General features: G+C 40.5%; 1 protein-coding gene across 2 annotated transcripts in view; it reads right to left on the bottom strand.

The window, feature by feature from the left end:
• The window catches only part of LOC132241642 (signal recognition particle subunit SRP54), a 92,307-nt gene that overhangs the window by 39,779 nt on the left and 36,061 nt on the right, over positions 1-16,467 (bottom strand). The window contains exons 14-16 of one of the 2 annotated variants that reach the window (XM_059710600.1): positions 10,085-10,255; positions 5,287-5,382; positions 3,963-4,483 (exon numbers count right to left, since the gene is read on the bottom strand). In XM_059710600.1, coding sequence (XP_059566583.1) covers positions 4,392-4,483; positions 5,287-5,382; positions 10,085-10,255 — 359 coding nt within the window. In that variant the 3' untranslated portion in view covers positions 3,963-4,391. Of the gene's footprint in view, positions 1-3,962; positions 4,484-5,286; positions 5,383-10,084; positions 10,256-16,467 lie in introns of those variants that run through there. The other variant, XM_059710606.1, reaches the window with a different exon arrangement.

Genomic DNA, 16,467 nt, shown 5'->3' with positions numbered 1-16,467 from the left:
TTATAGTTTGTCGATAATTCATTTCTAAGGGTGTTTTTGTTTTATAACTACATAAGCATTGTAACTTAAGGAATTATATACCTAATTTTATATATGTATATATTTCAGTAAAATTTTAATAAAATTCAGGGAGAATCAAATGTTGTATGACATTAGATCTAGCTAGTGGTCTAAATCGGGAATTTAACATCAAAAAGTTAAAAAAAATTTTAACAATAGCGAAAAATAAAAATGTGTTCAAATTATTAAAGAATTTAATTTTGGTATGTAGTACTTACGCTGTCAAAAATCAGTTCCTGATACAAATTGTGAGAACAGAAGGATAGCTTTTGTAACTAAAGATCCGTGGTTACGGAAGTAATAAAATCAGAATTTCAGAAAGCTTCTCTAATTCCCTCATTTTACAGAATAGGAATGAGAAATTGGAAGCTGAACAAGGTACAAGGTGTTTCTAGACTTTTAGTTGTCCTTTGCCACTGTTATTTTTGCATCAGAAACAAATATATTAAAAACAATGCCTGAAGCCATAAAGTTTGGCCAAGTATATCATTTCCTTTTCTGGTCAAAATGCAAAAGTGGTACACCGAAGATAGAAATCACAAAAATGCATGCCCAGAAAAGGCAGTAGCATCAGTTTAATTAGAAACTAAGGTGGAGAACAAAATTTTCTCAATTATCAAATTTCTAGAGCTGGATCTTGTGATGACATTTCTGCGGAAACAGGATACATAGTTTTCATAAGGTATACGATGTTCTTCTATAGGGTTTTCTAGTTTTTAGCTGGTGAAAGTAACTTTGTGGGATATAAAATCTTTACCAAGTAAACACGAAAAATCAGTTGCATTCTTTATGTAATTTTTTTTTTTTAGTTCACAAATGACACTTAAAAATATATTTGTATTGATTTCAGAGAGGAAGGGAGAGGGAGAGAGAGATAGAAACATCAATGATGAGAAAGAATCACTGATTGGCTGCCTCCTGCACACCTTCTACTGGGGATTGAGCCTGCAACCCAAGCATGTGCCCTTGACCAGAATTAAACCCAGGACCCTTCAGTCCACAGGCCGATGCTCTATCCATTGACCCAAACAGGCTAGAGCTATGTAATTATTTTTTAAAAATACTTTGACTGCCCTGATTGGTTTGGCTTAGTGGATAGAGCGTCGGCCTGCGGACTAAAGGGTCCCGGGTTCGATTCCGGTCAAGGGCATGTGCCTTGGTTGCAGGCACATCCTCAGTAGGGGGTATGCAGGAGGCAGCCGATTGATGTTTCTCTCTCATTGATGTTTCTGACTCTCTGTCCCTCTCCCTTCCTCTCTGTAAAAAAACAATAAAATATATTTAAAAAAATACTTTGACTTATGCCTGGCCAGAATGGCTCAGTGGTTGAACATTGTCCTATGAACCAGGAGGTTATGGTTCAATTCCCCATCATGGCACATGCTCAGGTTGCGGGCTTGATCCCCAGTGGGGAGCATGCAGGAGGCAGCTGATCAATGACTCTCTCTCATCATTGATGATTCTATCTCCCTTCCTCTCTGAAATAAATAAAAATATATTTAAAAAATACTTTGACTTATGAGACCTTAAAACACCTGTCATAAAAAATTAGTACTATAAAAACTAGTTATTTCTTTCACTCTCTCCTACTACCATTAACCAGTCCTTTGATCCTAGTTCAAAATACACTACTACACTACATCTACTATCTTCATGATGTCAATAATAAATAGGCATAATTATTCTAGCATTTTAAAACAATTCCATAACTTATTTAAAAGCCATTGTTCTAGCCCTGGCCAGGTGGCTCAATTGGTTGGAGTGTTGTCTCATATACCAAAAAGGTTTCGGGATCGATTCCTGGTCGGGACAAATACAAGAGGCAACTGATGGATGTTTCTCTCTTTCTCTCCCTTCCTCTCTCTTTAAAATCAATAAAAACATATATACATCAGGTGAGGGTTTAAAAACAAAACAAAACCCATGTACTAAATGAACTGTTCGGCAATCCAAAGTAACCAGCAGCTGGATCAAACTTGTTATGGTCTCATTATTTGTAATACACAGCAGTGACAGCCTAATACTTGCAATTAGAGGCCTGGTTCACGAAATCGGGCACAGGTGGGGTCCCCCAGGGTGGCCTGTGGGGATCGGGCGGAAACCTGCCCAACGCGGCCTGCTGCTTCTGTCTGCGGCTCCCTTTCATCCTGGCGACCACTGTGCCTGCCAAGGGCTCGCGCCCAGTCAGTCCCAATCAGGAGAGGCTCGCATCACTGTAGCAGTGCTCGCCAGCTGTGAGCCCTGCGTCTGGCGCCCATCCCGAGGGGGCTGGGGGTGGGGGTGGGGGGCGCTGGGACATGATCAGCCCTCTGGGCAGGTGGGCGAGTGGTGGGATGCCCCTGCTGGCCCGGGATCCAGATTCATCCCGCTGATGTTCGCGCCAGTTGTCAGGAGCCACCTGGTGGCTGTTTTTATATCGTTTCTTCCTTGCAGAGCATCTAGGGATGGGAAGCAGCTGCAGTGCCTGAGGCCAACTTCCAGAAGGTCAGCGGTGCTGTCAGGATCGTGCTGATGGCACCGGTCCATCAGTGCCTGGCCTGTTCTCCAGAGATTGGACCTGCCGGACTACTGAGGGAGGGAGTGGCTGCCGCCAGGCTATGGGAGCGCACTGACCACCGGGGACAGCTCCTGCGTTGAGTGTCTTCCCCCTGGTGGTCAGTGCACATCATAGCGATGAGTCAACCGGTTGGGTCGTTGGGTTGACCAGTTGCTTAGGCTTTTATATATAGAGACTTTTATATATTGTGCACCTTGAAAGGAACTGTGGGTCGCGAGGCTGCGGTAGTAGGCACAGGGATGGGTCTCAGCCCATCCTCTGCTTCCCCCACCGACCCCTCCTGCTACAAACCCTGGTCCTGTCTGCCGGCAGCCCCACTCCCGCCACTGCCGCTTCCACGCTGACAGCGCTCGCATGCTTGTGCTCACACCCGCTGATGGCGTGGAGTGATTGGTGCCGGTGCCAGCAGCAGGTGCAAGCAGGGCCGGTGCTGGCAGCAGGTGCGAGTGGCGGCTGCTGCCTGATTGTCCCCAGGAGCAGGGGGAGATGGAGAAGCCCTCAGGGGCAATCAGGGCCGGCAGCCGCTGCTCGCACCCACTGATGGTGCTGAGTGATTAGGACTGGCGCCGGGCACCAGTAGTGGGTGTGAGCAGCAGCTCTGGCACTGGCTGCGGGTGTGAGCTGGGCCAGCGCTGGCAGTGGGTGTGAGTGGAGCCGGCACTGGTAGCAGGTGCGAGTGCCGGGTGGGACCGTGGCGCTTGGGAGCAAAGAATTTTCAGTAACCACCAGAGGCTTGCCCCAATGACAGCGACTGGCACCCTGCCTTGGTCTGGCACCCCCGCTCACTTGCTCCACTATCCCACCGTGGCCAATGCCTGCCATGACCCGCACACACTCCTTGGTGGTCAGCGCATGTCATACCAACCGGCTATTCAGTTGTTCCACTGTTTGGTCTATTTGCATATTAGCCTTTTATTATATAGGATTCTTTTCCATTAGAAGGTCTATACATTAGCTATTGTCATCTAAGTATATCAGTTTCTTCAAGCTCACTTTTGGTATGTAAGAAACAAAATTGGCTTTTCAAAAATATCAAGTATTGCAATTAAGGCTTCAAAAATATGAGATTAAAAAAAGCAAGTTATATACAAAACATTATATTATAAATTATAACCACATTCAAAATTTAAATTTAAATGGCAGCAGTAAGATTTTCTATGGCAAAATTATCTTAATTTTTCTAAATTAAACAAAAATTTCTAGTACTAATGGTTATGACATTCTACCATATTTCCCATTAAAGGTATACTTCCAAGGATAGCTTTAAATGACATAGAGATATTGATTTTTCTGTCTGTCTGTGATGCACTGATAATTTTAAAGCATAAAGAAAGTTAACAAACCCTTAACTTACAACAACTTTGAAGTTTATTTTATAGCACTTTTATTGAGAAATTATGTAACTACTGACCAGGACTGTTTACAAATGTAATGCTTGGCCTTTGAAACAATTAAAAACTCAAGTACTAAAATTTTACATCATGATTTGTTTAACTTAAGTGTTATGATGGTAAAAACTGACAGAAGAAAATCTAAAGCAAAATATGATTTACACAAAAATCACATATTCCTCCCTGATATCAAAGGGAAGGAGGAAAGAAGGAAGGAAGGAAGAAGAAAAGGAGGGGGAGGGTGTGGAAACGATGAGAAGAGAAAAGAAAAAGGGCAAGACAGGCAAGAAAAATACTTTTTTCCCCATTTGCAAAAAGAGGAAACTCTGAGGTTTCAGCAAATAATGTAATCAGCTGAGTCAGTTTATATTAAGGCATCTTCTTTACATATTATTGAATCCCATCATGCCTTTCATATTGCCAGCAGCACCCTGTTGAAATTGCCTCATCATTGACTGAAGTCCTGCCATACCACCTAGAGAGAAAGTAAAATCAGATCATTATTAAGTAGACCTTGAAACATTTGTTACTTCTGCCTAATAAGTACTTTAATTCCCTAAAAATATACTGGGTTCTGACTGCAATTTGGTCATCAGCCTTAAAGAACATATCAATTCAAACTTTGTATATTCACCAGTATCTTTATCTATAAAAGAGAATGAAGAATCTATCTCATCAAGTGGTGAGAAATAAATAATAACTGAAAAACCTTAGAAATGAGTGTCTGTTATACAGTAAGAAGTAAAAAATCTAAACAAAAAATTTTAACTTCTGGGAAGTCCAAGAGTGTCTTACTGTAAATTATAATCAATTTGGGAGGGCAGAAGGTTATTTCATAGGACTTACAGAAAGAATTAACCTTTTATTGCCTGACCAGTGTAGCTCAGAGGTTGTGCGCTGACCTATGAAACAGGAGGTCATGGTTCAATTCCCGGTCAGGGCACATATGAATTGTGGGCTCAATTCCCAGTGGGGGGCGTGCAGGAGGCAGCCAATCAATGAGTCTCTCTCATTATTGATGTTTCTATACCCCTCTCTCTGAAATCTATAAAAACATTAAAAAAAATGATTAAGTAGCTTGCTCAAAGATCACACAGATGGCAGCAGAGAAGTGAATAAAACTTCAGCTTACATAGGCGTTATTATAACTATTCAACTTAGAATTCAGATGGTCATTTTCCTAAAATCACCTATCTGTTGAATAGATTTTCACAATATCACCAACAGAAGGCTTATTAAAACTCAACTCTTAACAACTGACAATAACTTTGTATTTACCCATGTGATGAAGAACTCTTGGATCCATCATTTTGGCCATTTGTTGATTCAATTTTGCCATCTGTGACTGGCTTACATTCTTAGACATGTCACCACCTGAAAATAAAAAAGGTTTTGAGTCAATATAGAATGTAATACAATCAGGTTATCATAGAGAGTTTAATGAATTGAGTAAATAAAAAGAAAAAAATCACCTATAATCTTATCACTCTAACACAATCATCTCTCTCTCTCTCTCTCTCTCTCTCTCTCTCTCTCTCTCTCTCTCTCTCTCTATATATATATATATATATATATGTATACCTTTGAGAAAGCGTAAGTGAAATTCTATATTAAATATTTAAGAAACTTTCTTCAGGGCTAAGATTTTTCTTAATACTTTTAGTTATACCTGTGAGCCACTATAAGCAAAACTATCCAGTAGCTATTAATATAAGCTATTTTTAGAGTGATATGGGAGAATGCTGAACAAAAAACTGTGTTTTTAGATAGGGATTAATCAGGAAAGAGTCTGGATGCTGATAAATGAATATGAAAGACTGAGTCTGAGAGAACCTGAAATTTTTTATATATCTAAGAAACTATTAAAAATAACAAGCAGCTTCAGAGAATAGTAAGACAAATAACCCAACTCCATTTATCAATGAATTGCCACACACACAGTCAAAACTCCACAGGAAAAGAAGCAGCCAACGAAAGAGAAGCTCTCTGGGGCAGGATAAGAGGTTTCCTTTAGAGCAAGCATGTCAAACTCATGGCCGACAATGAATATTTTTGCGGCCCAGCCAATATAATGGTAAGAAACGTTTTAATAAAAATTTCGTAACTTAATTTTTACAATATCATGTTATACATAATTATTAATAACGAACTACAATGCTTGCTAATGACTGATTACTATAATCATGTTGTATTCATTTCCCTTACGCGCCTTACTCGCAGGCACACCATTTCTCTCCACTAATACTAGCAGCGAGTATTTTAGCAGCCAATTGGTGTGCGCAACAGGAAATATTTCGCTTGCGGAGAATAAGAAAAATAGATTTATTTGCGTTACGCTTATTAATTTGTGCAGTTATTCAGTGTCTGGTAGGTTAACGTTCAAGAAAAAATATTAATTTTTCTTAAAATGTTCTATTATTTTATGTTAATGATTACTCATTTATTTTAGCCCTTTGTATTTAGCATGTCTCTACTGAAATAAACCTATGTTTATGAAAATTGAAGCTTTTGTTTTTTTGCGGCCCACATAAACTTTAACCTTATTTGGCCCGAGTTAGCCTTTGAGTTTGACATGCTTGCTTTAGAGAATAGCTGCTGTGTTTAAGAGACAGAAAGCAAAAGAGATCAACGCAACAGCAATGAATAAATAAAACTGCTTCAGCAAATTTACTTCATAGGAGCATTTAGGAAAATGAAAAGCAAAGCTGCCCCTGATTCTCTGATCAAAGCTGGCTAATCTGAGTAAATTATATGAACTAAGATCTATGAATAAAAGAGATGTTTTTTATAAAACATAATAAAATCTGTGAAAAATAATTAAATCTATGCAAGATGTAAATTCTACGTTCATTTTGTGATTTGTCAAAAGAGTCTGTTCTTCAGGGTTTAAAACTTATGGTGTGACAAAGATGTGCCCCATATCCAATGCCCATTTCATCTTGGCTTTGCCTTTACTGAGTAATCAATGCTTAGATAAGATCTGGTTGATGGATCTGCAGTAGTTCTATCAACAACAGGGTTTAGGAAAGATGTTAAACTGACACCTGTTTATTAATCACTATCTGAAATAGCATGTGATGTTAGGAATTATAACCAATTTTAAACATATTTGTCTAACTTTTTTCCCTTGGCAGAAAAGAGAACCTAGGGCTCTAGCCAGTTTGGCTCCATGGACAGAGTGTCAGCCTATAGACTGAGGGTCCCGGGTTCGATTCCAGTCAAGGGTACATGCCTGGGGTTGTGGGTTGATCCCCAATAGGGGGTGTGCAGGAGGCAGCCAATCAAATGATTCTCTCTCATCACTAATGTTTTTATCTCTTTCTCCCTCTCTGAAATCAATAAAAAAATATTTTTTTAAAAAAAGAGAATCTAGGACAGGGGTGGGCAAACTTTTTGACTCGAGGGCCACAATGGGTTCTTAAACTGGACCGGAGGGCCGGAACAAAAGCATGGATGGAGTGTCTGTGTGAACTAATATAAATTCAAAGTAAACATCATTACATAAAAGGGTACGGTCCTTTTTTTTTTTTTTTTAGTTTTATTCATTTCAAACGGGCCGGATCCGGCCCGCGGGCCGTAGTTTGCCCACGGCTGATCTAGGATATAGCAAGCAAAGAAAATAAGAAAAGTGTTAAAGAAAAAGGTGATGAGAACTTCTATAAATACTCATTTTTTAAGAAAGCTATTCAATGGTCCGATTCATCTTTGGAGTGTGCCTAATTAATATTTTTTGAGCCCTAGCTGGTTTTGCTCAGTGGACAGAGCTTCAGCTTACAAACTGAAGGGTCCAAGGTTCGATTCTGATTAAGGGCACTTGCCCAGGTAGTGGTCTTGATCCCCAGTAGGGGGTGTGCAGGAGGCAATCAATGATTCTCTCTCATCATTGATGTTTCTGTCTCTCTTGCCCTCTCCCTTCCTCTCTGAAATCAATAAAAATATATTTAAAAATATTTTTTGAAAGAATAAACTCACTTTAATAGTGTTTATAATATAGAAAAAAATTGAGAGGGCTGGGACAGTTAATTAACTCTTTGGAAAAACCAACTTATTATTATTATTTTTAATATATTTTATTGATTTTTTTACAGAGAGGAAGGGAGAGGGATAGAGAGTTAGAATCATCGATGAGAGAAAAACATCGATCAGCTGCCTCCTGCACGCCCTTCACTGGGGATGTGCCCGAAACCCAGGTACATGCCCTTGACCGGAATCGAACCTGGGACCCTTGAGTCCGCAGGCCGATGCTCTATCTACTGAGCCAAACCGGCTACGGCCAAGCTTATTTTTTTTTAACTTTATACAATACAGAGCAAAATAAATTTCAGATGGAACAAAAAGTAAAACCTAACATTTAAGTAAAAACAAAATGAGTAGAAGAAAATATAGCTGCTGTTGCATCAACATGGAGAAAACTTTTATGTGCATAAAAGAAATAAAAGAAAATAATAAATAGCCTTGACTACCTTAAAAATGAAAATTGTTCATTTAAAAATGTAAATAGACCTAGCCAGTTTGTCGACCTGCAGACCGAAGGGTCCTGGGTTCTATTCGGGTCAAGAGCACATGTACCTCCATTGTAGGCTCCTCCTCCCTGGCCTGGGCCCTGGTCAGGGCATGTGCAGGAGGCAACCAATCAATGTGTTCCTCTCACATGGATATTTCTCTCTGTCTTTCTCTCTCTCTTCCACTCTCCCTAAAAATTACTGGAAAAATATCCTTGTGAGGATTAATACACACACACACACACACACACACACACACACACACACACACACACACATCCCTTGCTGATTTTGCTCAGTGGTTAGAGTGGTGGCCTGCACTGAAGGGTCATGGGTTGGATTGTAGTCAAGGGCACATGCCTCAATTGCAGGCTTGATCTCCGGCATGGTCAGGGAACCCTGTGGGAGGCAACCAATCGATGTGATCGATGTTTCTCTCTTTCTCTCTCCCCTTCCCTTCCACTCTCTCTAAAAATCAATGGAGCACTAGCCGGTTTGGTCACTGGATAGAGCATCGGCCTGGGGACTGAAGGGTCCCAGGTTCGATTCCAGTCAAGGGCATGTACCTTGGTTGCAGGCACATCCCCAGTAGGGGGTGTGCAGGAGGCAGCTCATCAATGCTTCTCTCTCATTGATATTTCTAGCTCTCTATCCCTCTCCCTTCCTCTCTGTAAAAAATCAATAAAATGTATTTTAAAAAAATCAGTGGAAAAAATATCCTCGGGCGAGGAATAACAAAAATATATATACATGTATATAAATATATATTAAAGACAAATAAAAAACTGGGAAAATATTTGCAGATATAAACCAAGGATTTTAAAGAGTTATTATAAAGCAATAACAACAAAAAAGAAATAACAGCTAACCTAAGAGGTTATTCAGAAAGAAAATTCAAACCAGTAAATGCACAGATAAGTTAAGCTTTATTAGTAATCTAAAAAACATATATTGAAAAACATTTGACCACTAAATTAGAAATATATAATTATTACAAAATTTATTCAGCATCTACTGTTTCTAATCAAACAAACAAAAATCCCTTGGCTCATGGAAGATGGCACAGGAACTGATAGGAAAGCTGATATTGATAGAGAAGCAGATGAATCAGCCTAAATATCCAACAAAGCAGCATTGCATTAAACAAAGATATATGCTCAATTGGAATAGTATGCAGTGGTTAAAAAGTTATATTTTGAAGAAAATTTGACAATATGGAAAACAGTCACAATGTATCAAAAGAAAACACAAGTTATATCAAATATTATTTGGAATAGTACCCATGAAATTCTCTGGGGAGTAAAGGTAATGGGTATTTTAAAATTTTATCTTATATTCTCTACATTTTCTTTACATTTCAAAAAATAAGTTCATTAAGTTTAAAAAAATCAGAGTGTTTATTACCTTAAATATGAAAACAGATAAATCAGAAATCACATTATGAACCTAGAAATACTTAAATATAACACGAAATTTAGCAATACATTTTCTAATACTGGCAGTATTCCTGGCTTTAATTTTTACTTTCTTTCCTTTCAGTGTGCTAACTACAATGACGAGCTTATTTTCCTTACCTTTGAAAAGTCCTTTGATACCTCCCATCTTTTTTACCATTTGTGCAAATTTGGTATATTGTGTCAAAAGTTCTTGAACGTCTCTCGTTGACACACCTGATCCTCTTGCTACTCTCTGGATTCTTCCTGGTTGCTTACTAAAAACCTTGGCACCATCTGTACTGTCAAGTTCTGCAGGCAAGGAAGGGTCAAATCACTTTCACTTACATACCATTAACTTCCATTATCAAAGCAGTTATATGCAAATATCTTACACACATAAAAATAATTATAATGGACAAACCACAGCCAGATTTAACAAATGTTATCAGCCCTGTTTACCTGATTATTAAAAGTTAAACATGGAATATATTACAAAGAAATTTATATTCATAAGCTATATAAAAAACAAAAAAACTAATATGTACTTACCCTACAGTTTAAGTAAAATAGAACATTCTGAAAAGCTTTGAAATGCATGTCCTTCCTTTCCATATCTATATCTAACTGCTCCTCAGAGCATGTATCAGAGCTAAAAGGTATATTTCAAAAAAGAACAAAAGTGCTCACCTTAGCTCTAAATGCCATTAAACTTTAAGTCATAAATTTAGGCATATAAGCAAGCAAAAGTAGGTAGATCTACCTATATTAACAGAATAATTGTTATATTTTCTATTATCAAGTAATTACTACTAGTATTTTAATCCTTTCTGTAATATAAAGAATGAGTTAATTGCTTCAGTGTTTTGATAACTCTTAGAATATGAGGCACATTTCTTCTGGTATTAGTTGCATAAAATCTCAGAAATGAAATGGCCTTTAATCAAAATTTCTATTATGCCTGCATTCTCTCTACAACACCCCCCAATAAGTGGCTTTGATATCCCCAGGAGAGATAACCCACTATCTAACATAAGGCAATCTATACCATTCTATTATTTCTGTAATTATAGAAAATCTTTTTACATATTAAAATGAAATATGTTTTCCTGGTATTTCTTCCCATTTGCATAAATGTCTCCTCAGCAGGCACAAAGAATAAGTCTTTCAAATATTTGAGAGCCACGTGTGACCTATGAATTTTCTCTAGGTAACAAATATCCAACTCTTTAGAACTCCATTTATCATCCTGATTTTCTAAATACAACTTCTAATTTGTCTATGCCCTCTAAGCATTCTGTCCAGAAGTAAACTGAAATCCAGATGAAGTCTGATTACCAATACAATACAATATTAAATTGTCACATAATAAGCTTATAGTACCGTAAAACTTCTAAATCAATTTCATAAATGCAGATTTTAAGCCACATCTTCACTATTAAATATTTAGGAAATGTGTATCATATTTCTTTCAAGAGCTCAAACAGAGTGAGAGAAAGAAGATAAACTAATAACAGCACATCATGGTAAGCAATATGATAGAGTTAAGCAAATAGCAGAAGGAGACATAATTTAAAGAAGAAAGGAAGTCAGAAAGAGTCCATGTGGTGGTTTCTCTTTAACTGAGTAGTCCTGAAGGACAAGTATGAGGTAAGTACAGAAGAGAAAGGAGAAGGGGACATTCTAGAAAGTAGAACATAGATTCCTACAGTAATAACTATGTGTAGAAGAAATCAAGCATGGGTAAGAGGTGAGAGATTTAATAAGTTGTAAAAGTAAGGTAAGGGCAAGTTATAACAGAACTTGTATGCCAAGCTTAGGAGTTTGAAATTCATCATCAACACTAATAAAAGAGAAAAATGGTAATTGGCGTACGACGATACCCTTTTCATTGGCTAATCAGGGCTATATGCAAATTAACTGCCAACTAAGATTGGCAGTTAACTGTCAACAAGATGGCGGTTAATTTGCATATGTAGGCACAATGCAGGGAGGCGAAAGGGAAAGCAGGAAGAAGCCCCCTGCCACTGACAGTGATCGAAACCCAGGGGGAAGCTAAGAGCTGGGGGGCAGGGCAAAGGCGGCCTTTGCCCGGCCCCCCAGCCATGATTGGAGAATCAGGTGCCTTTTCCGCCCTGGCCAGTGATAGCAGGAAGTAGGGGTGGAGCTGGGCACGGTCGAAGCTGGCAGTCCCGGGAGCTAGGGGTCCCTTGCCTGGGCCTAAAGCGAAGCCCACCATCACGGGGCCGCTGCAGCTGCGGGTCCCCGCTGCCCGGGCCGACGCCTCAGTCAGAGGCATCCTGCAGGGGCGGAGCCCGCGCAATCGCGGCGCCCCCCCGCTGCCACTGCAGGTCCCCGCTGCCCGGGCCGGACGCCTAGGCCAGAGGCATCAGGCCTGGGCTGGGGGCAGAACCAGTGATGGGGGGAAATGAGAGTCCCCTGCCCAGGCCTGACGCCTCTGTCAGAGGCGTCAGGCCTGGGCGAGGGTCCGATCCTGCAATTGGAGGGTTATGGGGGTCAACGCCTGAGGGCTCCCAGTATGTGAGAGGGGGCAGGCTGGGCTGAGGGACACTCCCCCCCCCCACACACCCAGTGCACGAATTTCGTGCACCAGGCCCCTAGTGAAGACAATAAAGAACAATTGAAAGATTTGAGCCCAGAACTATTATGTTTAGAAAGACCATTCTGAGGCAGTGAGGAAGAAAGATTGAAAAGAGGAGTGAAAAAATAGAAAGGGAAATGTTAGGGAAGCTAATGTAGCTATGAAGGGGATATAGAGGCAAAGAAAACAGGGTATATATGAGAAATATTTAGGAAGTAGAACTCACTAAAATCTAAGGTGATGTTAAGGTTTCTATATTCCACTTGAAGTGGTAGAACATTGATACAAATAGCCGTGGTAAGTTAAATATGTATGTACGTTGTAATACTTAGAGCAGTCACTAAGAAAATATTCAGAGATATACTCAATAACACCGTAGGTAATTTAAATAATGTTCAAATAACCCATAGGCACATAGAAAAGAGAAAGTAGAAGAACAAAATCAGAGGGAACAAACAGAATTAGAAATAAATCCTAATATATAAACAATATATCAGTTAAAAGAGATCATCAGAATGTATTAAAAGGTAAACCACCCAATTACATGCTGTTGATATAATACTCACCTTAAATATGACACCCTGACACAGAACCTAGACTCAGAACCTACACAGAACCTAGACACAGAACCTAGACACAGAACCTAGAGACAGAAGAACTTCGCTGGAGAGAACATGGCAAAAGATCCTGGACAGAAACTGGAGACAGAACCTAGAGACAGAACCTAGCGAGAGAACATGGCAAAAGATCCTGGACAGAAACTGGCCACAGAACCTAGAGACAGAACCTGGCTATAGAACCTGGATAGAACATGGCAAGAGAACCTGACTAGAACCTGGTGACTGAACCTGGCTGGAGAACCTAGCGAGGGAACATGGCTACAGAACCTGGCTGGAGAACCTGGAGAACCTGGCTGGAGAACCTAGCAAGAGAACATGGACACAGAACCTGGCTGGAGATCCTAACCAGAACTTCGCTGGAGATCCTGAACAGAACTTGGCTGGAGATCCTGGCTAGAGATCCTGGCTAGGCTGCTGATCAACTGAACGCTGTCTCCGTGTCATTCCTTCTTCGCCGACTCCGTCTACACCTTTGGGAACCCCTGGACCTGCTGGGGTTGGACCCCAGCACTGCCCCAGGCCTATAGCACCTTATTGTCTGTGTCTATGTGTTATGCATATGTGCATACAAGTTCTTTGGTTGATCTCCTCTTACCCACCCAACCCACTCACCCCCACCTTCCCTCTGAGATTCAACAGTCTGTTTCATGCTTCTGTGTCTCTGGATCTATTTTGTTCAACAGCTTATTTTGTTCATTAGATTCCACATATGAGTGAGATCATGTCCACTTGAGTTTGAATTCTTGTTCTGACATTGTATATACAGTTGATCCTTCAACATCATGGCTTTAAACTGTGTGGGTCTGTCCACTCATATGTGGTTTTTCCCCCCAATAAATATTGCAAATATATTTTATCTTAAAAAAAAAAATATGACACCCTGGAGGGACTTGGAGTACTATGCTAAGTGAAATAAGCCAGTCAGAGAAAGACAAGTATCACATGATCTCACTCATATGTAGAATATAAAGAAAATAAACTGATGAACTAAACAGATCTAGAGACATAGAAACATGATGAAGCTCAGAGGGAAGGTGGAGGTGAATGGATGGTAGGAAGAGATTAACCAAAGAACTTATATGTATACTAGAGGCCCGGTGCATGAAACTCGTGCAGGGGTGGGGGGGTTCCTCAGCCTGATCTGTACCCTCTCCAATCTGAGAGCCCTCAGGGGTTGTCCTACTGATGGCTTGGGCCCGCTCCCCTTGGTTCTCTGCTCTCTGCGTGGCCTGCTTGCTCCACACCATGGCGATGGACAAGCAGGCCCTGCTGGGTGCTGTCTGGAGGTGCGCTTGCCTGCTCCCGGGTTGCCATGGTGACGGCCAAGCAGGCCCTGCTGGGTGCTGTCTGCGGGCATGCTTGCCTGCTCCCGGGTTGCCACAGCGATGGCCAAGCAGGCCCTGCTGGGTGCTGCCTGCGGGCCGTGCTTGCCTGCTCACGGGTCACTATGGTGACGGCCAAGTAGGCCCTGCTGGCCTCAGACACTCCAGAGGCAGCAGAGTAGCGAGGCTTGATCCTTTACTGGAGTAGGCGGATCCTGCCTCTCTGGTTGGTCCCCGCGACCTCTGGCCAGGCTACAGGCCCAAACATTCCAGCGATGGGGCTGAGGGACTGGGCACTGCCATCTTGTGGCTATGGGCGCCACCATCTTTGTGACAGAGTGACGGTTAATTTTGCATATTACTCTTTTATTAGATAGGATATACATAACCCAAGGACACAGACAAGTATGGTGAAAGCCTGGGGCGGAGTGGGGGGTGGGAGTGGGCTAGAAAGAGTCAATGGGGAAAAAAAGAGGACATCTGTAATACTTCCAACAATAAAGATATATTTTTAAAAATTTGATATAGGTAAGTTAAAAATAAAAAGATGGACCCAGCCGGCATGGCTCAGTGGTTAAGGGTTGATCTATGAACCAGGAGGTCATGGTTTGATTTCCCATCAGGGCACATCTGGGTTGCAGGCTCAATCCCCAGTAGAGGGCATGCAGGAGGCAGCCGATCAATGATTCTCTCTATCATTGATGTTTCTATCTCTCTTTCTCCCTTCTTCTCTGAAATCAAGAAAAAAATATCTTTTAAAAAAGTAAAAGGATGAAAAAAGATACATAATGCAAACAACTAATTAATTATGCTAAGTGAAATAAGCCAGTCAATGAAGGAAAAATACCACATGATGGTCACTCATTTCTGGATAATAAAGACCATTATAAACTTATGAACAAAAATAGATACAGAGGCAGAGCTGTCTCGAACAGACTGTCAAACTACAGCAGGAAAGCCGGGGAGGATGGGAGGGCAGGAGGGCAGTGGGTAAGAGATCAACCAAAGGACTTGTATGCATGCATATAAGCATAACCAATGGACATAAGACACTGGGGGGTAGGGGAGGCCAGGGGATTGTCAAGGGCGGGGGGAAAAAAAGGAGACATATGTAATACTCTTTGTAATACTTTAAGCAATAATAAAAAAAAAAAGGAAAAAAAATAAAGAGATAATTAGGTTAAAATGAGGGCATTTGTATGATCCCTAATCCAATAGGACTGGTGTCCACATAAAAGGAGGAAATCTGGACATAGAGGGAAGATAAAGTGAAGACACAGAGAAGGTGGCCATCTATAAGCCAAGGGGGTTTCAGACTTGTAGCCTGCAGAAGGGGAAAAATACACTGCTTTTGTTTAAAAAAAAGATAAAAATAAAAAATAAATAAAAAAAAACTGAAGCCTGGCCAGTGTGGTTCAGTTGGTTGAGCCTTGTCCCATGCACCCAGAGGCAGCTGGTTAGATTCCTGGTCAAGGCACAAGCCCAGGTTGTGGCCCAATCCCCAGTAGGGGGCAGCCAATTGATGGTTCTCTCTCATCAATGTTTCTATCTCCCTTCCTTTCTCTCTCTGAAATCAATAAAAACATATTAAAAAAAAGTTGAAGAGGTTGCATTAATATCAAAGTAGATTCAGAACAAAGGAGGACATTACATACATAATGGTAAAAGGGTCATTCACCAAGGAGACATAAAAATTCTAAATGTGTATACACCCAACAAAAAAGCTTCAAAATATATAAAGCAAAACTGACATAATTGAAAAGAGAAAAGTTAGGCATTTTAATACCTCTATCTTCACAATCAATACAACCATTAAACCAAAAATCAGCGAGGACATAAATCTAAGTTGACCCATTTCTAGTTTGGGTGACTGAGGAGATAGATAGAAGTGTCACTCACCAAGGGAGAAGCACTACATTTTGGATCTGATTTGCCTCAGAAAACTTTCAAACATGAAAACAAAGATGTCCATCATTTAGT

Source organism: Myotis daubentonii, chromosome 1, assembly GCF_963259705.1.
Source record: "Myotis daubentonii chromosome 1, mMyoDau2.1, whole genome shotgun sequence".
Classification (NCBI taxonomy): Eukaryota; Metazoa; Chordata; class Mammalia; order Chiroptera; family Vespertilionidae; genus Myotis; species Myotis daubentonii.
Note: the sequence above shows the minus strand (reverse complement) of the source record. Positions and strands in the feature narration are given on the sequence as shown.